Source organism: Pelodiscus sinensis, chromosome W (assembly GCF_052426305.1).
Source record: "Pelodiscus sinensis isolate ZL-2025 chromosome W, ASM5242630v1, whole genome shotgun sequence".
Lineage (NCBI taxonomy): Eukaryota > Metazoa > Chordata > Testudines > Trionychidae > Pelodiscus > Pelodiscus sinensis.
Window position 1 is genome coordinate 11205812 of NC_143084.1, and position 27647 is coordinate 11233458.

At 54.3% G+C, this 27647-nt stretch overlaps 1 protein-coding gene across 1 annotated transcript in view; it reads left to right on the top strand.

The window, feature by feature from the left end:
* Positions 1-27647, top strand: part of LOC102461266 (integral membrane protein DGCR2/IDD-like) — a 263215-nt gene that overhangs the window by 122416 nt on the left and 113152 nt on the right. The window contains exon 3 of the mRNA XM_089775103.1: positions 26782-26904. Coding sequence (XP_089631229.1) covers positions 26782-26904 — 123 coding nt within the window. The remainder of the gene's footprint in view (positions 1-26781; positions 26905-27647) is intronic.

Genomic DNA, 27647 nt, shown 5'->3' on the forward strand with positions numbered 1-27647 from the left:
GCAGCGGGGATTTAAAAATGGCGGCTCCCCGCTTATGCTAATGAAGCCCGGGAAATTCAAATCCCGGGCTTCATTAGCAAGTGCGGTATGCATACATTACCCCGCTAGTTCGAACTAGCGGGGTAGTGTAGACATACCCCCGCACCCGCCGATGAAGAGGGTGGGAAGGCCCCTTGCAAAATACCAATTGAGGCCACCACTGCCGACATCACCCCCGATGAGCGTCAGCAGGAAGCGCTGGCTGAGGATGCCATGGCAGCGAAGGGGGGTGGCGCCATCCCCCCCCCCATGCAACCCATCCTCGAGGAGGCCTCGGGTGGAGCTCCCCTGGCCCCTTTATCATCTGTGCCCCCTGTCATCACCGCTGAGGCAACTGTTGCCTCGGCAGCCGGCGGGGAGGACTCTGGTGCCGTGGGGATGGATTTCAGCTCCATCTTTGAGGAGATCGAGGCCCTGGGTTTGACCCCGCTTGCCCAGGGGGGGAATGACCCCCTGCCAGCGGGCCTCAGTCTGGGTGGCGACTCAGTTGCACCGCCCCCTCCTCCTCCTTCCCCCATGCCCCAGGCGGCCGCCTCTGTTCTCACCCTCAGGGCGCCCCTAGTGCTGCTCGTTGGCCCGGCCATTATAGGTGCCTCGTCTGAGGCCGCCGAGCCCTCAGGGGTGACAGCTGGTACCATGTGGCCGGGTCCTGGGCTTCTGGGCGCCCCCTCCACCTTTGAGGCAGAGCGGTCGCCCTCCCTCTCTGCTGGGGGCCCAGCAATTGATATCTCTGTAACCGACGCCATGGCTTTGGACAAAAGCTCCACTCAGCCATCCGAGCCCAGCGTCGGTGCGGGCCCCCTCCCCACTTCCACCCCCTCGGTCCCTGTCATAATCAGGAGTGCTGACCAGAGGGGACTAAAGGGTTAACTATGTCTCCTGTCTCTAGCCAGGTATCTGGTCAGCCAATAGCAATGCAGGTAGGGATTTCAAACTGGGACAAAGGGATTTCTATCTTTTCCCTCCTTTGTCCGAGTCACAGTGGTTTCTTCCAAGTAAGAGGGAGATGGGAGGCCTGTCTCTCTCCAAGAAAAGACTTCTTATAAGGTGTAAGTAGGGCAAAGTTTAGCTAGTCCGTCAGGTTTTCTGGTTTGGGAATTTGGAACTGAGGTCTGTGCTGTTAAAATTGGTTTTTTCTTTAAAAGTGTTTTTTCTCTCTTTCGTAACTAAGTTTACCCCAGGGACTTTTTCCTTGAGTATCTAACTCAATTGGTGGCTCTTTTCCATCTAGCTACTTTATTATGCTTGCAACTGTAGTTTTGTTTTGATAATAAAAGTTTGTTTCTTTTTTCTAATTAACAGGTACTGGTTGATTTTTTTTGTGTTCTGGAAGGTCTGTCTGTGTGTATCTACATGACTGATTAAGGAGTCAGCTACCACAGACTGCAGCTTGTTTTTCCTCTTTTCTTTTTCAAGCTCTTTGGGGAAAAAAGAGCTTGGGGTACCCCTGGGGTTGGTTTCAAGTGTCCATCCCTGTTCATGGGTTCAAAAGCACTTGATGGTAGCAGCGGATTCCCCAAAGTCCGGGTATTAGGATTTTGTGGGGGAAGTTTTTGTACCAAAGCCTGTAGAGACCAGGTTTTGGGGTGCTCCACAATCCAGCCTTGTGCGTGCAGGTGGTGGAGTCTTCCTTGGTGCGCCTGAGATTGAGCCTGGCAGAAGCCACCAAGGTCGGAGACCTCCTGGACTACGACAGGGGGGATTGGGTGGATCCCCATGCGCTCGTTTGGCACATGGGGCTTTCCACCCTTCGAACTCCCCTGCGTGTGCTTCAGGAGGTGGAGGCGGCCTTGACGCTGCCTGCTCTCGACTTCCTGCAGCGAGCCCTGCAAGAGGGTATGCCCCCACCTCACTGCAAGCCCTCCAGCCCTTTTTCTCAATCCCCTGTTCTGTGGCCCCTCCCCATACTCCCAATTCCTGGACCCCCAACCAGCTGCAGGATTTGCAACTAGTCTGTTTCCGAACCGTGCCCAGAGACCAACTGTAAATGGTTGTGCTCCGCACGTTGCATTTCCTCTCCCTCATGTCCCACCCTGACACCAAATGGCAGGACAATCTAAGACCTGTTGAGGATGAGGAACCCCAATGGGCCAGTGTGTATTCCACCTTAATCCCGCGGCCCATCGGGGACATCAACTGGCGGCTCCTTCACGGAGCCATGAGCACGGGCGTGTACCTGGCACGGTTCACCCCCATCCCGGATGCCTGCCCCTTCTGCAGCGTGAGGGAAAACCTGGCTCATGCGTAGTTAGAATGTGCCAGGTTGCAGCCCCTATTCTGGTTCTTCCAGACTCTCCTATTGCAGTTCTGGCTGCACTTTTCCCCTCACTTTTTTTATTTACCCACACCCCATCCGTGGCCACACAAAGTCACAAGACCTCCTTGTTCACCTTCTCTTGGCCCTGGCAAAAGCCACCATGTACAACACCAGGAGGAGAATGCTGGATGAGCTCAGATAGCTGCAGCGGCACAGGAGCCAAGCAAACAGAGCTGTAAACAGGGGAGTTTGAGTGGGAGTTTGTAAAGGGAGTTTGGATTGTGGGACCTGTCTGGGGTTTGTTTTTGCTGTGGAGGGGGTGTTTTGGTTTGTTTTTGTGTTTACCGGACTAATAGGATTTTGGTGAGAAAGTAGATAAAACACAGAGGCATTAGTGGCCATGGCCCAAGTAGTAGAGAACACAAGGAGGATGATTGGACGTGGTTGCTGCGGTATGTACATGATTCTGGAGGGGGTACCTGAAAGGAGTTTTGTTTGCATGAAGTGCCGCCTGATCGAGCTGATGGAAGAAAAGATCCGAGGACTGGAGATGCAGGTGGAAACTCTGGTTGAGTTTAGAAGGGGGTTTGAGCAGATGATGGGGCAAAGGCATGACGTGGCTGAAGGGGAAAGCTTAGATCTGCAGATGGAAGCAGGATCAAGGGCCTCAGAGGGGGGACTGCTGGGCGAAGAAAATGGACAGTGGAAGCATGTGACTCAGAGGACCAGGCAGAGGAAAAGATGGGTCAGTGAAGGAGAAATAGAGCTCAAGAACAGGTATGTGGAGCTGGAAAATGTAGAAGGGGTACAGCAGGTAGATAATGAAGATGGAAGGGTGAGGAAGAAGAGAAGAGTGGCTAGTCCCATAGATAAAGGGGAAGACTTAATGGAGACAACACCAATAATGAGCATTAGGAGGATACAGGATGGGTTAAAGAGGATTACAAGGGAAAATAGGAATGGCAAGGACTTGCAGCCAGAGGAAGCTAGAGATAGACCAGAGAATTTCACTGTCACTAGGAAAAGGCAGGTCTATGTGATTGGGGACTCCTTATTGAGAAGAATAGATAGGCCTGTAACCAGAGCTGATCCAGAGAATAGAAGGGTGTGCTATCTGCCAGGTACTAAGATAAGAGATGTTGAACGGAGATTGAAGAGAATTATTAAGGGAGCATGAAGGAATCCATTGATCATCCTTCATGTAGGAACAAATGATACAGCTAGATTCTCGCTGGAACGAATTAAGGGAGACTATGCTAGGCTGGGGAGGATGCTCAAGGAAATTGAGGCTCAGGTGATCTTTAGTGGGATTCTGCCTGTTCCTAGAGAAGGGCAACTAAGATGTGACAGGATTATGATGATCAATAGATGGCTTAGGCAGTGGTGCTATAAGGAGGGCTTTGGGATGTATGGTCACTGGGAGGCATTTATGGACAGAGGACTGTTCTCTAGAGATGGACTTCACCTAAGTAGGGAGGGAAATAGACTTCTAGGATGCAGGCTGTCAACTGATTAAGAGAGCTTTAAACTAGGAATTTGGGGGAGACGGTTGGGAGATGCCCAGGTAATCTCTACGCCAGATTTTAACACTAAGAGGGAGGAAAACGAAGTAAGAAAGTATATAGCTGGAAGTAGGAGAATGAACATGAGGAAGGGTGGGCTGGATACTAGTCTAATAGAGTATGTCTACACTACCCTCCTAGTTCAAACTAGGAGGGTAATGTAGGCATACCGCACTTGCAAATGAAGCCTGGGATTTGAATTTCCCGGGCTTCATTTGCATAAACTGGGCGCCGCCATTTTTAAATCCCTGCTCGTTCGAACCCCGTGCCGCGCGGCTACACACGGCACGAACTAGGTAGTTCGGACTAGGCTTCCTAGTCCGAACTACCTAGTTCGTGCCGCGTGTAGCCGCGCGGCACGGGGTTCGAACGAGCAGGGATTTAAAAATGGCGGCGCCCAGTTTATGCAAATGAAGCCCGGGAAATTCAAATCCCAGGCTTCATTTGCAAGTGCGGTATGCCTACATTACCCCACTAGTTCGAACTAGCGGGGTAGTGTAGACATACCCATAGGTCATATTGGAGGTATAACGTCTGTGCCAAATTGGGTAAAGAATGTGAATGAGGCCAAACAGCAAAAATTAAGATGTTTGTACACCAATGCGAGGAGCCTAGGTAACAAAAAGGAAGAACTAGAGCTATTGGTCCAGGAAGTGAAACCAGATATTATAGGAATAACAGAAACATGGTGGAATACTAGGCATGACTGGAGTACAGGTATTGAAGGGTATGTGCTGTTTAGGAAAGACAAATAAGGGTAAGGGTGGTGGAGTCGCATTGTATATCAAAGATAAGGTAGATTGTAAAGAAATAAAAAGTGATGGAATGGAGAAGACAGATCCTCCCCTGGGATAGTGCTTGGGGTGTGTTATAGACCACCAGGATCCAATTTGGATATGGATAGAGACCTCTTTAATGTTTTTAATGAAGTAAATACTCATGGAAACTGTGTAATCATGGGAGATTTCAACTTTCCAGATATAGACTGGAGAACAAGTGTTAGTAATAATAATAGGGCTCAGATTTTCCTAGATGTGATAGCTGATGAATTCCTGCATCAAGTAGTTGCTGAACCAACAAGGGGGGATGCTATTTTAGATTTGGTTTTGGTGAGTAGCGAGGACCTCATAGATGAAATGGTTGTAAGGGACAACCTTGGCTCGAGTGATCATGAGCTAATTCAGTTCAAATTAAATGGAAGGATAAACAAAAATAAATCTGAGACTAGGGTTTTTTATTTCAAAAGGGCTAACTTTAGTAAATTAAGGAAATTAGGTAGGGAAGTTGATTGGACTAAAGTAATTATGGATCTTAAAGTGGAGGAGGCCTGGAATTATTTTAAGTTAAAGTTGCAGAAGCTGTTAGAAGCCTGTATCCCTAGAAAAGGGAAAAATTTATAGGCAGGTGTGTTAGACCAAGCTGGATGAGCAAGCATCTCAGAGAGGTGATTAAGAAAAAGCAGAAAGCATATAAGGAGTGGGAAATGGGAGGGATCAGTAAAGAAAGCTACCTTATTGAGGTTAGAGCATGTAGGGACAAAGTGAGAGGCTAAAAGTCGGGTAGAGTTGGACCTTGCAAAGGGAATTAAAACCAATAGTAAAAGGTTTTATAGCCATATAAATAGGAAAAAAAATAAGTAGGACCGCTAATTACTAAGGATGGAGTGGAGGTTAAGGATAATCTAGGAATGGCCCAATATTTGAACAAATACTTTGCTTCAGTCTTTAATGAGGCTAATGAAGAGCTTAGGGATAATGGTAAGTTAACAAATGGGACTAAGGATGTGGAGATAGATATTACCATATCCGAGGTAAAAGCCAAACTTGAACAGCTTAATGGGAGTAAATCGGGGGGGCCCAGATAATCTTCATCCAAGAATATTAAAGGAACTGGCACATGAACTTGCAAGTCCATTAGCAACATTTTTTAATAAATCTCTAAACTCAGGGGTTGTACCATTTGACTGGAGAATTGCTAATATAGTTCCGATTTTTAAGAAAGGGAAAAAAAGCGACCTGGGTAACTGTTAGTTTGACATCTGTAATATGTAAGATCCTGGAAAAAAATTTGAAGGAGAAAGTAGTTAGAGACATTGAGGCTAAAGGCAATTGGGACAAATTACAACATGGTTTTACAAAAGGTAGATCGTGCCAAACCAACCTGATCTCCTTTTTTGAGAAAGTAACAGATTTTTTAGATAAAGGAAATGCAGTGGATCTAATCTACCTCGACTTTAGTAAGGCATTTGATACAGTACCACATGGGGAATTATTGGTTAAGTTGGAAAAGATAGGGATTAATATGAAAGTTGAGAGGTGGATAAGCAACTGGTTAAAGGGGAGACTACAGCGGGTCAGACTGAAAGGTGAACTGTCAGGTTGGAGGAAGGTTACTAGCGCAGTTCCTCAGGGATCAGTTTTGGGGCCAATTTTATTTAATCTTTTTATTGCTGATCTTGGCACCAAAAGTGGAAGTGTCCTAATAAAATTTGCGGATGACACAAAGTTGGGAGCTATTACCAATTCAGAAAAGGATTGGGATATCATACAAGAAGATCTGGATGATCTTGTAAATTGGAGTGATAGCAATAGGATGAAATTTAATAGTGAGAAGTGTAAGGTTATGCATTTAGGGATTAACAACAAGAATTTTAGTTATAAGCTGGGGACACATCAGTTGGAAGTAACGGAGGAGGAGAAGGACCTCGGAGTCCTGGTTGATTATAGGATGACGATGAGCCGCCATTGTGACATGGCCGTGAAAAAGGCTAATACGGTCTTGGGATGTATTAGGCGAGGTGTTTCCAGTAGGGATAAGGAGGTGTTAGTGCCGTTATACAAGGCATTGGTGAGACCCCATTTGGAATACTGTGTGCAGTTCTGGTCTCCCATGTTTAAGAAGGATGAATTCAAACTGGAACAGGTACAAAGAAGGGCCACTAGGATGATCCGAGGAATGGAAAACCTGCCTTATGAAAGGAGACTCAAGGAGCTTGGCTTGTTTACCTTAACCAAAAGAAGGCTGAGGGGGGACACGATTGCACTTTTTAAATATATTAGGGTATGTCTACACTACAGCGCTAATTCGAACTAACTTAGTTCGAATTAAATAATTCGAACTAAGATAATTTGAATTAGCACAGCTAGACCTAAAAACTAGTTCGAATTAGTGTTTTGCTAATTCGAACTAGCATGTCCACAGTGAGTGGACCCTGAACAGAGGTTAAGGATGGCCGGAAGCAGTGCCGGCAGGGCATCAGAGTAGGACTTAAAGCGTGGAGCTGCTGTCTCAGGCTAGCCAAGGGCTGTGCTTAAAGGGACCCGACCCCCACCCCGGACAGACAGTTCTCAGGGGTGCCCCGCTTACAAAGCAGTCCTGGCTTGGAGTGCCCTGAGTGCCCACACTCGGAACATCACAGCACTCTGCCATCAGCCCGGCTGCACTTGCCACAGGCTGCCATCCGGGGGGAGGGGACAATCGGGGGGCTGCAGGAGAACTTCCACCCCGAGCAGCCCGCAGAGCCAGCCCAGTCCTCCCCATCGGGGGCTCGTACCCCATTCCTCCCTCACCTCCTTCCACTTACCCCTCCCTAGCCCCCCTTCCTGATGTACAAAATAAAGGACACGTGTGATCAAAAATAGAATCTCTCTTTATTGAACAAAACTGGGGGAGACTGGGAAAAGGAGGTGGGAGAGGGGAAGAGAGGCTGGGAGAGGGGAGGGCAACTAAAATGATCAGGGGTTTGGAACAGGTCCCGTATGAAGAGAGGCTAAAGAGACTGGGACTTTTCAGCTTAGAAAAGAGGAGACGGAGGGCGGACAGGATAGAGGTCTCTAAAAGCATGAGTGGGGTGGAGAGGGTGCATACAGAAAAGTTCTTCATTAGTTCCCATAATAGGACTAGAGGACACCAAAGGAAAGGAATGGGTAGCAGGCTTTAAACTAAGAACAGAAAGTTGTTCTTCAAAAGCAAATAGTCAACCTGTGGAACTCCTTGCTGCAGGAGGCTGTGAAGGCTAGAACTAGAACAGAGTTTAAAGAGAAGTGAGATAAAGTGATGGAGGTTGGGTCCATGGAGTGGTATTAGCCAGGGGGTAGCAGTGGTGTCCCTGCCCAATGTTTGTGGAAGGCTGGAGAGGGATGGCACGAGACAAATGGCTTGGTCACTGTCTTTGGTCCATCCCCTCCAGGGTCCCTAGGGTTGGCCGCTGTCAGCAGACAGGCTACTGGGCTAGATGGACCTTTGGTCTGACCCAGTATGGCCATTCTAAGCTCAGGGTCGGGGATCTCAGTGGACCACCTTGATTTTCATGCAAACCTGCTCCTGGGTGGCCAGGCTGGCAGCTCTCCTGCCTTAGACGGCAGCTTTCCTGTGCCTAGTGCGGAGGTCGTGGACAAGGTCCACAATGTCTGCACTGGACCAGGCGGGTGCCTGCCTCTTGCGGACCTGGGCAAGCTCCCGGGAGCCGCCAGCCTGGTCCCGGGAAGAGGGGGAGGGCTGGGGGGCATCGGGTGGGTGGCTCAAGCCGTGCCAGGTGCAGGGTCTGTTGGCTGGGTGCTGGCAGGCTTGCACCTGGCACGGGCACCGTAGCCAGCCCGTGCCCCTTTAAGGGGTCCGGGGCTGGGAGGGGGGCAATAGAGTTTCCCTGGTGTTGGCCAGAGTGGCCACCAGGGAAAGCTGGGGAGGGCTAGCCTCCCACTAGTTCGAACTAGGCTTAGTCCTCGTAAAATGAGGTTTACCTAGTTCGAACTAAGCGCTCCGATAGTTCGAATTAACTTTGTAGTGTAGACATACCCTTAGAGGGATAAATACCAGGGAGGTAGAGGAATTATTTAAGCTCAATACCAATGTGGACACAAGAACAAATGGATATAAGCTGGTTAGTAGGAAGTTTAGACTTGAGATTAGACGAAGGTTTCTAGCCATTAGAGGAGTGAGGTTCTGGAACGGCCTTCCAAGGGAAGTAGTGGGGGCAAAAGATCTATCTGGTTTCAAGATCAAACTAGATGGGTTTATGAAGGGGATGGTTTGATGAGATAACATGATCTTGGTAACTAATTGACCATTCACTATCAGTGGGAATAGGCCAATGGAGGGATGATAGGAGTTACTATAGAGAACTTTCTGGGTGTCTGGCTGATGAGTCTTGCCCACATGCTCAGGGTTTAGCTGATCGCCATATTTGGGGTCGGGAAGGAATTTTCCTCCAGGGTAGATTGGCAGAGGCCCTGGAGGTTTTTCGCCTTCCTCTGTAGCATGGGGCACGGATCACAGCTGGAGGATTCTCTGCATCTTGAAGCCTTCAAATACTTTGAAGACCCCAATATCTGAGATATAGGTGAGAGGATTATTCTAAGAGGGATGGTTGAGATTCTGTGGCCTGCACTGTGCAGGGGGTCAGACTAGATGATCATAATGGTCCCTTCTGACCTTAAAGTCTATGAGTCTGTGGAGCCTACTTCTGTTCCTCCCTGGTGTCTCGCATTCAGGCAGAGTTCCTCTGGGCAGCGTCCACTGGCTCCCTGGACAGTTTCGAGGAGCAGTGGGCGCTGTGCAAGGTTCTATGCTTGGTGTCCCCATCTAGTTCCCTCATTTTAAACCTTTGACCTGCACCCCTTGACCCTGTTTTTCATCATTTGTCCCCTGGAATCAGTTGAGCCCTGGGTCCAGTCATCCCTCTCACAAGGCTGGGGGAGGGGCCTTTAGAAGTGGGCAGGCTGGTGCTCACCCACTCCCCCTGGGTTCAAATAGCGACTCATTACAGGATGCTAATGCATATTCTGAGATAGCAGTAGTTGTGCTTTTCCACCTTGTAACCTGGTGGGCTAGTTTTACCTTTGTTATATTCAGGGCTTGACGAACTGCGGCAAAAGCCACTCGCCAGCCCCGCACTGCACATGTGCAAGAGCCGCATTGCGCATGCGCGCGCCACCGGTGAACGGGGCGCCGGGCTGAAATCTATTCGCCGCGGGTGAGTAGATTCAATAGATTGTCGAGCCCTGGTTATATTAATTGATGCTGTAGCCTACTAGGTTAACTTACCTTTATTATATTTATTGCTTTGTATTATTATCTGCAGTAATGCAAGATACCTACAGGCCTGTATCCTGTAAGTCACTACATTCAGCAAGTTAGCATAAGGCTTGAAGCCTGTGAACTCTGAACAGATAAACTTTGTACATATAAACGGCCCAATGGTTGAGATCAGTGATACACTAACCTATAGGAAAAAGACACTCCAACATTAGTAAGGTGAGGAAATGCAAATAAGGAAAAATCTTCTACTGAATATGCATCAAACATAGTGGTGTTATCGTAACACAAAATTGGCATCTCAGCTTAGGGGCAGTAGGGGAGAGAGATGTAGTCCTTGAGAGATGTGAGATTCATGGCTGATGGTGGTGAGAGATAGTGACCTCACGTTCCAGGTTGTTCTATAAGGGAGGGTGGGAGTGTATTGATGTGTAGATGTACATTCTGTAGTATCTCCATTTTACTAAGCTGCAGTGTTCGTGACTGTGCTAAATATATTGTAGGCTGATCCTCCCTAGTCCGGCACCCTTGAGACCTGACAGGTCTCAAATGAGGGAATTTGCTGGACCATAGGAGGTTCCCTGCCATTCCTCCCCCACCGCCCCCGGCTCTGCTTCTGGCCCCTTACCACACAGTTTAGCTGTCAACCACTAAGAATTAGAGACTAAGCACCTGCAAACTGAGATGATCTTTCAAAGGGTTGTAACTTGGATTGTTTTCACGGGAACCACAGAAGGCACATTTTTCACCAGAGTGCTTTGAGAGGGGATCAACTGCTGGATCTTGTGTAGTTTAAGTCTTGAGTCAAGCAAGGCACTGCCACTGTCTTGGGGCCCCTAGGCATACTCTCAGGACACCAGTCATCTCTCAGGGACTGTGTCCTGACAACTGTGACCCCTGTTTAATCATCTGTTTTGTTTAGGAATCTTCACTCGCTTGAGTAAGCGGCTTCACTTCTTCCATCTCCAGCTAACCCATTGCCCCAAGATGCTTCAACTGAATAGGTCATTGAGTCCTAACAGCATGGTCTTAGGAGAAAAGGGCGGAATGTCTTGTCAATAACAGTGAATGCACATAGACATTTTTTGATACAGCAGTTTCATAAGATGAACAGGCAAATCACCACAACACATGTGACATAAAGGCATGTTTGCCACATTTCATGGAGGCACTTAGTTCAATTGTTTCCCACAAAGATTAATGAAAAATGTAGTTTTGCCTTTGCTAAAACAATTCTTAGTAGGGAAACTATTTTTTATTTCAACTTTCCAAAACCAATTCAGCCTGAGGCAGATACCTGGCTTGATAAAATTCTTCCTGAATGGTTAAAATTTTTGGTAAAGTTGTCAGCAATTGCAAACTGGGTCATACAGTGGGAACTATCAGACAGCCTTGATGTAGCAGGTACTAGCAGATTGGTCTATAATACAGCTAGGCTACGTCTAGACTGGCATGATTTTCCGCAAATGCTTTTAACGGAAAAGTTTTTCGTTAAAAACATTATCGGAAAAGAGCATCTAGATTGGCACAGATGCTTTTGCGCAAAAGCACTTTTTGCAGAAAAGTGTCCGTGGCCAATCTAGACGCGCTTTTGTGCAAGAAAGCCCCGATCGCCATTTTCGCCATCAGGGCTTTTTTGCGCAAAACAGTTTTTAGCTTTCTACACTGGCCCTCTTGTGCAAAAGCATTTGCGCAAGAGGGCTTTTCCCCGAGCGGGAGCAGCATAGTATTTGCGCAAGAACACTGACAATCTTACATTAGATCATCAGTGTTCTTGTGCAAATTCAAGCGACCAGTGTAGACAGCTGGCAAGTTTTTCCGCAAAGGAAAAACTTGCCAGTCTAGATGCAGCCCTAGAGTGTTTGTCTGTGCCTAATCCAGTTTTGGTCATGGTTTTATAAAACTGTAAATAAATAAGAATGTTAGCATTGTGAAGAGCAATTACTTTCTCAGGAGAAATGAAATCTCACTGACAAACATGTGTTATATTTTAGAAATGTGTGTCTGTCTGTCCATCTGTGAGTCTGTTTTTGTTCAAGAACTCCTCCTACATGGTAAGAGCTAGGACCACCAAATGTAGTATGCACCTTGCTCTTATCCAAACTTAAAGCAAGGGCAGGGTTTAGTTGTGCCGGGAAAATGGGATCTGCCTGGAATGGGATTGTTTTCATAACATGGAAAGGGAGGGGGCTGCTAGGAGGGAGAGTTATACTGCAGAGTGACCCGGGGGGGGCACCACCGTCCCTCACCCCCCCACACAGGGAGCACAAGCCACATCCCGCCTCGGCCTCAGTGCTGGACAAGGGGGTGGGCAGCGCAGCCCCTGTCTACTGTGGGTGCCCCGGGAGCCAGTGGCGGCCCAGCATGGCCCCAGACAGCCACTGCCAATGGTTCAGTGCAGCCCCAGGCCTTAGCGCCCCCCCAACCCCATGCCCTGACTCCTGCACTCTCCCTCCCCTCCGACCTGCCCCACACAAAAAAAAGTTAAGGACCTGAGCAATGCCAGGTATATCTGCTAGTCTTAAATATTAGTGAATTGACACAGAAATGCTTTAGAGGAAACAATGGTATATCCTTTTCTAGGGCTTTTCATGAGCTTTAAAACCAGTTAGTGCCTTGTTTCCTGCTGAAGCCCTCAAGTGGCCAGCTAGATTGTGGTAGCTTGATATTTTGGTGTTGCTTGGTGTATTAAGAATTGTTCTCGGTATCGTTCACTTTTTTCCTCCATGTTCAAAAATCATTAACAGGTTTATGACAGAACAGTAACCGAAACTATAGAAAATCTTTGTGTCATATTGATTCAGCACAAAGACACATTGTTTAAAGCAGTGATGCCATTGCTACTAGTACATATTCATGAGATTGCAGCTCCTTCTCCTTGCAGGGAGGTGATACTCAAAGACTTCATACCTTCTTAAGTTTGCTTCAGCCAGAGGCAGGAAATTCTATTCAGACAGTAATATCTCCATATCTGGAAGTCTCCACTTCATCATATATATAATAGCCCAATGTCTGTGACTAACGCTGAAATGCTGGCTGTTCCCTCTGGGCGGCGCTGTTGCTGCCCACCATGGTGCTCAGCTGACTTCTGCGCTGCTCCGCTGGGCCGCCGCACGGGAGCAATTGGCCGTTTGGGCCCCGCGCTCCCCATGCAGCACGGGGAGCGCAGGGCCCAAACGGTCACTTGCGCCGATTGCTGCCATGCGGCGGCCCAGCTGAGTGGCGTAGAAGTCAGCCGAGCGCCACAGCGGGAGGCAACAGCGCCGCCCAGAGGGAACAGCCAGGGGGCGGGGCCTGGACGAGCATGCATCTCTGACATCAGGAAAGGGTGCCGGATTCAAAAGGAGGAAAGTGGAGCAGACACAGAGGACGCGGAGGAGACAGAGAGGAGAACAGAGGAGGCGGAGGACAGCAAGAGAGAGACACAGCAGGAGGAGGAGAAGAGAAACACAGAGTGAGAGGCAGGAGGGGGGAGAAAAGAGAGAGAGATAGAGAGAGGCAGGAGGTGGACGAGAGCTGAGAGAGAGAGGGCGAGGCAGTAGGAGGAGAGAGAGACGGAGCGAGAGACTGGAGGCTCAGGAGAGAAGACCGATGTGGAGGAGAGACCTGAAAATCCCATATGTCTGTTTCCTACCTCTTAGAATTTAAGGCCAGAAGGGACCTGAGATAGGGCCTTCAGCAGCCAGGCAGCCTAGTGGCTAGATTGTTGGGAATGGAGCTTGAGGGGGGTGCTTCATGCAGCTCACCCCCTAACCTGGGGAGACAGATTTCTCCCTTTGTTGAGGTGGGATGGTCAGGACCTGTTCTGTGAGGCTGTCCCTTTGTGGGCCCTCTTAGTTTGGGACATGACCCTGCTGGGCCGGTTACCCTGCAGCTAGGGCATACCCGTTGGCTCCCCTTGTAGGGGAAGACTTACTTGCTCCGAATGGCTGCATACATTGGCAGGTTGCTGGTTCGTGCCTTCAGAGTTTGTGTACTCCAGCCCCGTGGTGGGATGGCAGGGGGGCTGGAGCACCAGTGCAGGATCTTCAATGCTCCGGGGGGCGGGGAAGCCCTGAGACTCTGGGGCCAGATCCAGGCTGCAGCCCCCGGGCCTTAGGTTCCCCACCCCTGCTTTAAAGGGGCCATCATTCTTCATAAAAGTAGAAAACATTTTCATTACAATATGTGTGAGCTGTTATTTAGCTCAAGAAATTAGACTGTCCTCTGCCTTGGGAGTAAGTGGAAAACTGTTATTCTGTTAGATGATTTCCTTGATAGGCATCTTAATATTGTCCAAGAGTTCTGAAAAAGCTTTTAAAAATGTATGGAAACTGAGCAGCTGGAGAGTAGACTGTTCTAGGCAAAGAAGACTAGATTAAAAAGGCAAGGAATGATGCATTTGCTGGAACTGCTAAAACTGCTGCATGTCAGATTCTGTGCACAAAACGTCATTTGTTGTAATCCTGACATATTTAGGTTAATCAGGAAGACTCCTGTAACCAGGGCTCGGCAGCCGCGCTGTCTGGTGATCTGCGCATGCAGAGATCGCCCAAACCCGGCTCTTCCGGGTTAATACAATCTACTCGCCCGTGGCGAGTAGATTGTATTATTTGTTGAGCCCTGCCTGTAGCTGTTTAGCTCTTTTCAATGGTAGGTATTTCATATTAGCATGTTCTGTATAAACTTAAAAAACAACAAATAGTCTAGTAGCACTTTATAGACTAACAAAACATGTAACTGGTATCATGAGCTTTCATGGGCACAGCCCACTTCTTCAGATGACCAGAGTTTTGAGTTTAGGATGTGTAGACCCAAAATAAATAGGAGAGAAGGGAATGGAGGCAGGAAACAAGGAGCAGAGGGTATGAAAATATCAAAGGGAAAAACAAGTAGGCAGAACTGGTAACCTATAAGCACCTAAAGATTGGATAGTTAAAAGAAGCAGATAAGGATCATAGGATAGCAATTAGATAGGAAGGGTACTAACACAAGAACCTACAGACAAAGAGTTGTTGGCACCTTCATTGAATGTTAGGTTGATAATGTCCCAGCCATACGTTATCTCGATTGAGGAGGCCATCAGTGTGAGAATTGAATTTGTGGATGAATTGTAATTCCAATGCCTCTCTGTGTGTTCAAAACATCAGTAATCTACCTGAAAACACCATCCTGGTCACCATGGACGTAGAAGCCCTTTACACCAACATTCCACATGAAGACAGATTACTGGCTATCAGGAACACCATCCCCAATAACAGCACTGCACACCTGATTACAGAGCTCTGCGACTTTGTCCTCACCCACAACTACTTCCAATTCGGAGACAATTTGTATCTCCAACTCAGCAGCACAGCCATGGGCACCTGCATGGCACCACAATATGCCAACATCTTTATGGCTGACCTTGAACAACATTTCCTCAGCTCTCACCCCCTAACACCCCCACTTTACTTACGCTACATTGATGACATCTTCATCATATGGACCCACAGAAAAGAGACTCTTGAAGAATTTCACAAGGATTTCAACAACTTCCACCCCACCATCAACCTCAGCCTGGATCAGTCCACATGAGAAATCCACTTTCTGGACACTACAGTACAATTAAATAAATGACAAATTTCCACCACCCTATACTGGAAACCCACCAACCGCTTCACTTCCCTTCATGCCTCCAGCTTCCATCCCAGACACATTTCTCAATCTACTGTATACAGCCAAGCCCTAAGATACAACCGGATTTGCTCCGATCCCACAGAGAAACACCTACAGGATCTATATAGAGCATTCCTAAAACTGAAATACCCACCTCGAGAAGTGAAAGAACAGACTGACAGAGCCAAAAAAGTACCCAGACACGAACTACTTCAAGACAGACCCAAGAGAGAAAATAACAGAACTCCACTTGTTATTACCTATAGTCCACAACTCAAACCCCTCCAATGCATTTTACACAATCTGCAACCCATCTTGGAAAATGATCCCTCACTCTGAGGCCTTTGGGGAAAAGCCGATTCTCGCTTACAGACAACCCCCCAACCTGAAACAAATTCTTTCCGGTCAGCGTGCTACACAACCACATCATAAGCATCCAGGAACCCAGCCCTGCAATCAGCTGCAGTGCCAACTCTGCCCACACATCTACACAAGCAAATTCATCACTGGAGCCAACAACATAAGCTACCAAATCAAAGGCTCATTTAACTGCACATCCAGGAATTTGATCTATGCCATCAAATGCCAGCAATGCCCCACTGCAATGTTTATTGGACAAACTGGACAGTCCCTACGGGAAAGAATCAATGGACACAAATCAGACATACATAAAGGGAAGTTACAGAAACCTGTTGGAGAACATTTCAATCTACCTAATCACTCTTTAAAAGATCTCCAGGTGGTTGTCTTGTCACAAACCAATTCTACAAGTCAAATACACAGAGGTGTTGGAATTACAATTCATCTGCAAGTTCAATTCTCACACTGATGACCTCCTCAATCGAGATAACGGATGGCCGGCACATTATCAACCTAACATTCAACAAAGGTGCCAACAGCTCTGTCTGTGTAGATTCTTGTGTTAGTACCCTTCTGTAGCAGGGTTCCCGCTCCACCACAGCGCCCCTGCCGTCTGCTCGGGGAATTATATCTGCCAGCAGGTGGCGCGGTCTCTTCGGGACACTGCCCTCCGGCAATGTCCACAATAGCCTGAGCTTTTTTTCCCCCTTCTGGGGGATGGTTCGTTGTAGGCCGGCCGGCCTTTAGGAGGAGGATCCTCCGCCTTGGTACACTGGATGGCTAGTCCATCCTATGGCCCTACCGTGCCTTAGAGTAGTCCGAGTCCTAGCCCTTTAAAAGGTCCGATCCGGGTGCTGGCCGGGTGCCAAAACCCTTATACGGATGCCCAGGCCCTCGAGCAGGGCAGGGCAGCAACTGCTGGCCAGGCCCCAACGCAAGGCAGGGCCGCAAACAAACCCACAGGTCTGTAGAAGCTCCTAGTTCAAGAGCGGGGCCGGCAGTGCAGCTGCAGCAGTGGCAAGGGGGTGGGAGACTGCCACCCGGTTAGTGGGTGGCAGGGGGCGCAGGCCCACCCACTCCACTGCGCCCCGGCCCAGGGGCCCTGGATGCAGCCGTTCAGCTGCTACAGGCTCAGCAGGGGCTCCAGCCCGCAACTTGCTGGCCTAGGGCTGTCCTCAGCCCATGCTACCCCCTAGGCCACTCTTCGTCTCTCCCCCCCTTCCCCAGTACCTGTAGCCTCAGCGGCCTGTCGGGGAGTTGAGGCCCATGTCGTCGCCGCAGGGGCCGGCGGCCCAATCCAGGGGTCAAGAGGTTGGAGCTCTGTGGTGTCCCACGGGGCTTGTCCAGCCTGGCGTTCCCGTACCCACCAGAGGTCCAGCTGGTCCAGCGGTGCAGTCCCGTCCTCTGGGTCCGCGAGTGGTTCAGCTGGTGGGCCGGGCCAGGCCAGGCCTGGCCTTAGTAGCCCGAGCAGGGAGTCTCTGGCCAGCCTCTGGGAAGGTGACTGAGGGCAACCTACCCTGGGTCTTAGCCTCCCCAGACAGGAGCTCCAGCCAGGCCTCTGGCTTCCTCGGAAGCTAGCCTCTGACTGAGCTCCCAGGCAGCCTTCTTATAGTCCTAGCCCCGCCCTTTGACTTCCGGTCAGGTGAGGGGGTGGAGCTAGGCTGGCCCCAAAATGGCTCCCAGAGGGTTTCTTCTACTTCCAACTCAAAGAGCGGCCATTCTTTACCCCCACTCCACTTGTGAGAAGGAGGAGAGGCAGCAGGGTGCAGGGACTGCCCTCTTCCTTCTCCCCCCACCCCGCTGGTTCCTGGTTCCTGCTTCTGCACCAGCCGGAGCCCTCCCCACCCAGCTGCCTACCCGCCCGTCTGCTGAGGCCTGCTCCCTGGACGTCACTGCACCCCACCACCACCACCACCGCTACCACCACCACCACCTGCTGCTGTTGCTGCCTGGGGGGAGAGGGGGGGCCTGCCAGCTGCCCTCCCTCTCCCCTCCACCACTGTTCCAGAGGAGGAGGACCACCCCACCAGCACCCACCACCCGGAGGCCTTCCACTGCTGCCTGCCTACTGCTGCTGCTGCACCCCGCTGAGGGGGAGAAGAAGAGATCAGCACCATCAAGAACTGTGGAGGGGGTTTGTTCACAAACTGAGCTTTTCAATCTGCTCCGGGGTGGTGGTGAACTGAACTGTTGAAAGGGGGGCTGGGGGAGAGGCTCGGAGCCCTCCCCCCAGTCCAGCTGCCCCCCCCCACCCGCTGCCACCACCCCCAAGGCCCCCTCCACCACCCTTTGCCACCTGGACTGCCTCTTCTCCCCCTGGTGGGGTTTGCTGCCCTGCCTGCCACCTGGGACTCTGCTGCAGCGGTGGGCGAGGTTGAGCCCCACACAGTGCTCGTGGGTGTGCTCCCTCCCCCCTCTTCTGGACTCGGCCCCCCTCCCTCAGCTACATCTGGCTGGGGGGCCACCCTTACCCCCGGTCACCCACCCTACCCCAGCAGCTTGGTTTTTTCCCCCACTGCCTGCCCCTCCCTGTTAGCTTAGTTTGGTTCCTTCCCTCCCTTCCCAAATCCACTTACCCACCACACCTGCTCCCAAAGTCATCTGCCACGCCCCTGCCCCAGCCAGCCCAAGAGTGTGTGCCCCGCCCCACCCAGCTGTTGTTTGCCTCCATTTTATCCCTCCCCACCCCCCCCAGCCCTTGAGCACCACCTGATTTGCCTCGCCCCCTCCCTGCCCTGAGCGCTTGTGCCCCCCCCTTTTAGTTAGCCCCCTTGTTCACTGCACCTCCCCAACGGCCCCACAACCCCCCCCCCCCCCGTATCCCAGTGCAGCCGGAGGAGCCGGCCCCCGCCCTGTACCCGTTACCTTGCCCCCTGCCTGCCCTGCCGGCACCCTCCTCCTCCGCTCCAGCCTTGCGGGGAGGAGTGGTTGCTGGCCCCTCGGTTCCCCTGCTCTATCCGCCCCTTTTGGTTCTCTCCCTCCCAGCAACCAGTCGGCGGGAGGGAGTAGTTGCCCCCCCTTTTTCCCCTTCTCCCCTTCCCTCCCAATTATACGCCCCCCCCACCCTTCCCTTCCCTTGCGTGCCCCCGCCCCCGTATTAGCGCCCTCCTCTTCTGCTACAGCCTCAGCAGGGAGGTGAGGCTGCTAACCCCCCCCCCCATATCTTCAGTTGCCCTCCCCAAAACCAGCACCCTCCCTCTCTCCCACCCCCTCCATTTCAGACACCCTCCTCCCTCACCCGCTGTCTGGTGGGGAGGAGCGGTAAACCCTTGCTTCCCCTTCCTGTTATCTGTGCCTCCTTCCTACCCCCCCCTTCCATGATGGAGGCAGTCCCTACAACGGCCCCCTCGCTACCACCAGGCCCGACAACTGCTGCGGCTGACCTCCCGACCCTAGGCCCGAGCTCCGCCGCCGCCACGGCCGCCGCTCCCTCAGACACGGGAGCAACCGTCACCTCGGCCGGAAAAAAGGGCGGGGGGAAGAAAAAGGGCAAAAGCCCGGCCCCAAAGGCCAAATCCATCACGGCCAAAGCCGCCCCGCCCTCCGCAGCCCCTCCTTCCCCTGCTATTCCCTCCACCAGCTCTGGGGGTGACACAACCAAGGCCCCCAGAGCGTACGCCCAGGTGGCCGCTGCTACCCCCTCACCTGCCCCGTCATCGGCCCCGACTGCCGCCTCCAGCTCCATCCCTGGTGGCCGGGGCCCTTTTCCCACCATGACCAGGAGGCACGGCGTCCGCTGCCTCCTGGTCGCCGCCTCGCCCCACATGGAAACATACGTGCGGGCGTTGGCGAGGGTGGTGGGGGCCTCGGCCGTGGTGGCGGCCTCCAAGATGTACGGCAAGGCGGTGTTCTTCCTTGCCTCGGAGGCCGCCGCCCAGGAGGCGGTGGAGAGGGGCCTGGCGGTGGGGGGCGTGCACGTGCCCCTCGAACCGTTGGAGGACCTGGGCGTACGGGTGGTGCTCACCTCCGTCCCGCCCTTCCTCCCTAATGCCGCCCTGTTACCTTCCCTCTCCACCCTGGGGAAGCCCATCTCGACCATCAGCCCTCTCCCGCTGGGCTGTAAGGACCCCGCCCTCCGCCACGTCCTATCCTTCCGCCGGCAGGTACAACTGCAGCTGCCGCCGGCGGCGCGTGGCGGGGAGGCGCTCGAGGGGTCCTTCTTGGTGCCCTACCAGGGGGCCCATTATCGGATTCATTACTCCTCGGGGGAGACCCGGTGCTTCCTCTGCCGGGCGATGGGGCACGTCCGGAGGGACTGTCCCTTGGCCCGGTCGGAGGAGGCGTCCGGGCCCCCCGGGGCCTGTAAGGGCGCCGGCCCCACCACCGCCGGCCCCCCTGGTAGTCCGGGATCCGCGGCCGCCCCTCCTCCAACCGACGGCCCTGCTCGGGAGCCGGAGGCGCCCCCTCCGACGTGCCCGAGCGGGCAGGCGGGCCCCGCCTCTACACGATCTGTCTCTGCGGGGCCCGAGGAGGAGAGGGTGGCGCGGCTGCCGCCGGGCAAGGGAGAGGGCCCTCCCCAGGTGGAGGTATCCCCCTCCTTCTCTCCTTTGCCACAACGCCCCCCCCGAAAATCAAACATGCCCCCCGGCCTTGCCCCTGCTGACCAGCCCTCCACCTCCACCTTGGAGGACTGGACGCTCGTCCGGGGGAAGCGCAAAGCCCGCCGTTCGCGGGCTTCCTCTCCCCCCTCCGATACGGAGGGCGGGAAGGCCCCCCGAAAGATCCCGAGGGGGGCCAGCGCTGTCATGATCCCCCCCGGCGAGCGTCAGCAGGAGGCGCCGGCCGAGGAAGCCGTGGCAGCGAGGGGGGACGATGAAGTCCCCCCTGAGGAGCCTATCCACGAGGAGGCCTCTGATGGAGCCCCCCCGGCCCTGAGTTCAACTGAGACCCCCTCCGTCCCCGCCGAGGTAATTGGTGCCTCGGCGGCCGGAGGGGAAGGCTCCGGGGCCGAGGGGATGGAGCTTAGCTCCATCTTCGAGGAGATCGAGGCCCTGGGTCTGACCCCGCTCACCCAGGGGGAGGACGACCCCCCGCCAGCGGGCCTCGGTCTGGGCGGCGACTCTGTGGCGCCGCCCCCTCCTCTCCCCGATCCCGTGTCCCAGGTGGCTGACCCCGTCCTCACGCTCGGGGAGCCCCTGATACTGCCCACTGGCCCGGCCGACTCGAGCGCCGGAACGGATGCCGCCGAGCCCTCTGGGGCGACGGCTGGCGCCGAGCGGCCGGGTCCCGGGGTTGGGGGTGCCCCCTCTCCAGCTACCGAGACGGGGCAGCCATCCCCCTTTCCCGTTGGGGGCCCAGCAGAAAATGCCATCCAGGCCGACGCCGAGGCATTAACACTTGCCTCTCCACCTGAGCCCGGCGTCGGCGCGGGCCCCCTTCCTGTTCCCGACCCCCAACTTCCCATTCGGGAGGCGCCGCAGCCCGGTGGGATTGCCACAGGGGACCCCTTCCCAGACCCCGTCCAGGGTCCCAATTCCCTCTCACGTCCCGATCCTCCCCCTACTCCCGCTTCCGCCCTTTATGAACCCATCTCCAGCCCCGAGTCCTCCCCTGTTCCCGATCCCTCCCCTACCCCTACCTCTGCCCCATTCCCTGTCCCCGACCCACTGTCCGGCCCTGAACCTACCCCTCCCCCCGGCTCTGCCATGGAGGTAACCCCTCCCTCGCCGTCCCCCCCTTCTTTTCCCATCCTGGTCCCCGTTATGTTGCCCGATCCGTCCCTACCGCCCCCCCAAACGTCCGCCAGTGCCACCCCCGCGAGGGCCGTCTCATTCCCGCTAGCTGCGGGCGGCCCTTCGGGGGTCGTTTTTGTATCCCCGGTCCCCAACCCGTTGGGGGCTGCCTTGTTCCCTCCGCCGCCTCCTTCCCTGCCGGGGTCGGGGGCGGGCAGCGCGGCGCCAGCAGCAACGGCGCCGCGTCGGGGATCGGATCCCTGTTTGCCCGTCTCCGTGGCCCGTGAGCTTCATCCGGGGGCCCGGACGGAGGAGAATCCTGGTTCCCCCTCGGTGCTGAGGGGCGAGCTGCGCCAATTCCTCGCGGATAACCGCGGGGCGAAAGGAAAGGTGCGGCTCGCCCTCCAGCGCTGGGGGGACTTCCACTCCATCCTCCAGGCCACTAGAGCCTTGTTGCAGGAGGGGAGAGGGACCAGTAGGCAGGACGACGCGGCCTACCGTCAGACCCGCAGGTTTCGGGACGCTCTCCTGACCTTCGGGTCGGGGAGCGGTCTGCTGCGGGGCCTGCGTGAGGCCGCCGACTCGCCTGTCCGCGAGGATCTACCCCAGCCCTCACTATGAACTGTACCATCCTCGCAACATTGAATGCCCGGGGCTGTAGGGCGGGTCTCTGCAGGAGCCGGGTGCTCTCCTTCCTTCGGGAGGGTGGGTACTCGGTGGTTTTCCTGCAGGAGACCCACACGACTCCAGCCGTCGAGGCTGGCTGGCGGCTGGAGTGGGGGGACGGGGTGTATTTTAGCCACCTCGGCGCCCACTCTGCCGGGGTGGCCACCCTGTTCTCCCCTGCCCTACGGCCCGAGGTGCTGGGGACCGCCGAGGTTGTCCCGGGCCGCCTGCTGCACGTCCGGGCCCGCGTGGAGGGGCGGACGTTGAACCTGGTCAACGTCTATGCCCCGAACGCGGGCCCGGACCAGGTCACCTTTTATCGGCAGGCGGCCACCTTCCTCGGCACTCTGGATCCTCGCGAGGGCCTGGTCCTGGGCGGGGACTTCAACACCACCCTCGATGACCGGGACCGTGTAGGACTCGCGAACTGCCAGGCCGCGGCGGACGTCCTCAGGGAGATAGTGGAACATCACTCCCTGGTGGACGTCTGGCGAGACCACCACCCGGACGACAGTACCACCTTCACTTACGTCCGGGTGGGGAAAACACGGTCGAGCCACTCCCGGTTGGATCGCATTTACCTGTCGCGATTCCATCTGGCACGAGCCCACTCCTCCAGCATCCGGCCGGCCCCGTTCACGGACCACCATTTGGTGTCCGTGAAGGCCTCTCTGACTTCGGAGAGGCTGGGGCCGGCCTATTGGCATTTTAACAATAGCTTGCTGGAGGACGTGGGCTTCGTGGCGTCCTTCCGGGAGTTCTGGCAGGCCTGGCGGGGGCAGCGGCCCGCCTTTCCCTCGGCACGGCGCTGGTGGGACGTGGGGAAGGTGCGCGCCCGGCTCTTCTGCCGTGACTACTCCCGGGGCGCCAGCCGGCGGAGGGATGCGGCGATAGAGCAGTTGGAACGGGAGGTGTTGAAGCTGGAGGGGCGCCTGGCGTCCGCCCCCGAGGATCCACTCCTCCGCGAGGCGTACCGGGAGAAGCGGGAGGAGCTCCGGGCCCTGGAAGATCACAGAGCCCGGGGCGCTTTTGTTCGATCTCGCATCCACCTCCTTCGGGAGATGGATCGCGGCTCCCGTTTCTTCTATGCCCTGGAGAAAAGGAGGGGGGCCAAAAAGCACGTCACCTGCCTCTTGGCGGAGGACGGCACCCCCCTCACGGACCCGGCGGAGATGCGCGGAAAGGCCAGGGCCTTCTATGCCAGTTTGTTCTCCCCGGATCCGACCGAAGCCGACGCCTGCAGGGCGCTCTGGACCGAGCTCCCGACGGTCAGCGCGGGCGACCGAGACCGGCTGGAGCTGCCTCTCACTCTGGCCGAGTTCTCGGAAGCCCTCCGTCTCATGCCCAACAATAAAACCCCGGGCATGGATGGGCTGACCGTGGAGTTCTACCGCGTGTTCTGGGACGTCCTCGGCCCGGACCTCGTCACCGTCTGGGCCGAGTCCTTGGAGAGCGGGGTCCTCCCTCTGTCGTGCAGGCGAGCGGTGCTCGCCTTGCTGCCGAAGAAGGGGGACCTCCGCGACCTACGGAATTGGCGTCCCGTCTCGCTCCTCAGCACGGACTACAAGATCGTAGCGAAAGCCATCTCGCTGCGACTGCGGTCCGTGCTGGCGGACGTGATCCATCCCGACCAGACCTACACCGTCCCGGGCCGTAGTATATTCGATAACTTGTATTTGGTCCGGGATCTCTTGGAGCTTGGGCGTAGGGATGGCTTGTCGTTCGCCCTCCTGTCCCTGGACCAGGAGAAGGCGTTCGACAGGATGGACCATGGGTATCTCCTGGGCACCCTGCAGGCCTTCGGCTTCGGGCCCCGGTTTGTGGGTTTTCTCCGGGTGCTGTATGCCCTCGCGGAGTGTCTGGTCAGGCTCAACTGGACCCTGACCGAGCCGGTCAGCTTCGGGCGGGGGGTACGTCAGGGGTGTCCGCTGTCGGGCCAGCTGTACGCTCTGGCGATCGAGCCCTTCCTCTGTCTCCTCTGTAGGAGGTTGACGGGGTTGGTGCTTCGGGAGCCGGAGCTGCGGCTGGTCCTGTCGGCGTACGCCGATGACGTGCTCCTTGTGGTCCAGGACCCGGGCGACCTGGCGCGGGTGGAGGCTTGCCAAGCCGTCTACTCGGCAGCCTCCTCCGCCCGAGTCAACTGGGTCAAGAGCTCTGGCCTGGTGGTCGGGGACGGGTGGCGGGCCGGCTCCCTCCCACCCGCGCTTCCGGCCATCAGGTGGAGCGCGGGTCCGCTGCTCTATCTAGGCGTCTATCTATCCGCCACGCATCCTTCTCCGCTGGAAAACTGGCAAGGTTTGGAGGCCAGGGTGGGTGAGCGGCTGCGGAGATGGAAAGGACTGCTCCGGTGTCTCTCCCTTCGTGGGAGGGCGCTGGTGCTCAATCAGCTGGTCCTGTCCATGCTCTGGCACCGGCTCAACACCCTGCGCCCGCACCCGGAGGTCCCGGCCAAGCTCCAGAGGGCAGCTTTGGGGTTCCTTTGGCCGGGACTGCACTGGGTCTCTGCAGGGGTCTTGTCTCTCCCCCTGGAGGAAGGGGGCCAGGGCCTGGTCTGTGTGCGCAGCCAGGTCCGGACCTTCCGCCTCCAGGCCCTGCAGAGACTCCTCTTTAGTGCAGGTAGTCCGGCATGGAGCATTTTGGGGCACGCCTTCCTCCGCCGCCTCCGAGGGCTCCGATACGACCGGCAGCTCTTTTTCATCCAGCCGAGGGGCCTTCCGCGAGACCTCTCAGAACTGCCGGAATTCTACCAGGACCTCCTCCAGACCTGGAAGCTCTTCTCGGCGACCAGGTCCGTTGTGGCCTCCGAGGGAGCAGACCTCCTCGCGGAGCCCCTGCTCCACAATCCAGCCTTGTGCGTGCAGGTGGCGGAGTCTCCCTCGGTGCGCCGGAGGCTGATCCTGGCAGAAACCACCATGGTCGGAGACCTCCTGGACTATGACGGGGGACTGGGTGGATCCCCGAGCGCTCGCTCAACGCATGGGGCTCTCCACCCCCGAACCCCCCTGCGCTTACTCCAGGAGGTGAAGGCGGCTTTGTCGCAGCCCGCTCGCGATCTCCTACAGAGAGCCCTGCGAGAGGGAACGCTCCGCCCCTCCCCTCCTGCAAAGCCTCCGTCCCTCTTTATTGGGCCCCTGTCCCGCGGGCCCCCCCGGCCTCCCCACCCCTGGACCCCCAGCCGGCTGCAAAATCTGCAGCCGGTCTGTTTCCAAGCCGCGCCAAGGCAACATCTGTACACGCTCGTGCTCCACACCCTGCATTTCCCCACCCTCGTGTCCCGCCCTGATACCAAATGGCGGGACTATCTAAGACCCGTAGAGGGTGGGGAACCCCGGTGGGCCAGCGTCTATTCCGATCTAATTCCGCGGCCCATCGGGGACATCAGTTGGCGGCTCCTTCACGGAGCCGTGAGCACGGGCGTGTACTTGGCGCGGTTCACCCCCATTCCAGACACCTGCCCCTTCTGCGGCGTGAGGGAGAACCTGGCGCACGCCTACCTCGAATGCGCCAGGTTGCAGCCCCTATTCCGGCTCCTCCAGAACCTCTTATTGAGGTTCTGGCTGCACTTTTCCCCCCACCTATTCATTTACGCACACCCTATCCGTGGCCCCACAAAGTCACGAGACCTCCTCGTCAACCTCCTCCTGGCTCTAGCTAAGAGCACCATCTACAATACCAGGAGGAGGATGCTAGACGAGGGGGTTCTCTGCGACTGTGGGGCCTATTTCCGCTCCTCCCTTGTGTCACGAATCCGGGCAGAGTTCCTCTGGGCGGCGTCCACTGGCTCCATCGACAGCTTTGAGGAGCAGTGGGCGCTGTCCGGGGTTCTCTGCTCGGTGTCCCCATCCGGCTCCCTTATTTTGAACCTCTAACCCGCACTCCTTGATCCTTTATTCATTATTTGTCCCAAGCGATTAGTTGGACATGGGTCCAGTGTCCCTCCCATAAGGCTGGGGAGGGGCTTTTAGAAGGTGGGCGGGCTTCGCCCGCCCACCATCCCATGAGTTCAAATAGACCCCTCTACACCTTCCTATCTAATTGCTATCCTATGATCCTTATCTGCTTCTTTTAACTATCCAATCTTTAGGTGCTTATAGGTTACCAGTTCTGCCTACTTGTTTTTCCCTTTGATATTTTCATACCCTCTGTTCCTTGTTTCCCACCCCCTTCTTTTTTTTCCTTCCCTCCTCTTCCTTCTCCCCTATTTATTTTGGGTCTGCACATCCTAAACTCAAAACTCCAGTCATCTGAAGAAGTAGGCTGTGCCCACAAAAGCTCATGATCCCATCTACATGTTTTGTTAGTCTATAAAGTGCTACCAGACCACTTGTTGTTTAAGTTTATCCTGTACAGACTAACTTGGCTACCCCCTGAATGTTCTGTATAGTTTGTCTGCTGTCTTACAAGCAACTACAGTACAACTGAAGTACATAATTTCTGTGGTCACTCTTTTGTTTTGTCTGTTTTTTAATTCAAATGTGAAGAGACCTTCATGAAAGAATTTACCTTTGCGTAAATGGGAAAAACTGCCTTGTATGTGTGTTTCTTTTCTCTCTAGGCTTGACAGGAGACCAACGATCTTATCATGGAAAAGAAAATGTGGATTCCAGGCACAATCGAGGAAGAGGAGACACAACCCGCTTTCACACTGTCAGTGTGGCACAGCCTGTCCAGTTTAGCAGTAAGTTCCAGACTGGGGAACCTGGTCCAAATGTCTAGAAGTCAGGTCACAAAAATAGACAATTTCTCTCAAGGCAAAGACTTAAATACTTCAGTATGCAGAAATTTTTGTTAAATAAAGTAGTGGTTCCAGAGCTAGGAGACGGAGTCCTTGGACATTTACTAACTTTAAAAAAAAGTTGATTAAAATACCTGCTTTTCTTGAACTCAAGTGCCCTGAGGAGCATACATACCAGAGATCTAAATATTACCCTTTCAATAAGATTACTTGTAAACTGGTGTGTATATATAATATAGTAATTATGAATTGTTTCGTAAAGAAATTCGAGGGTATGTCTACACTACAAAGTTAATTCGAACTAACAGCCGTTAGTTCGAATTAACTTTCATAGGTGCTACACAGGCAAACCGCTAGTTCGAACTTAATTGGAACTAGCGGAGCGCTTAATTCGAACTAGGAAAACCTCATTCCACGAGGACAAATGCCTAGTTCAAATTAACTAGCTCGAATTAAGGGCTGTGTAGCCACTTAATTCGAACTAGTGGGAGGCTAGCCCTTCCCAGCTTGCCCTGGTGGCCACTCTGGGCACCACCAGGGAAACTCTTCTGCCCCCCTCCCGGCCCCGGAGCCTTTAAAGGGGCACAGGCTGGCTACGGTGCCCGTGCCAGGTGCAAGCCTACCAGCACCCAGCCAGCAGACCCTGCACCTGGCACGGCTCGAGCCAGCCACCCGCTGTCACCCAG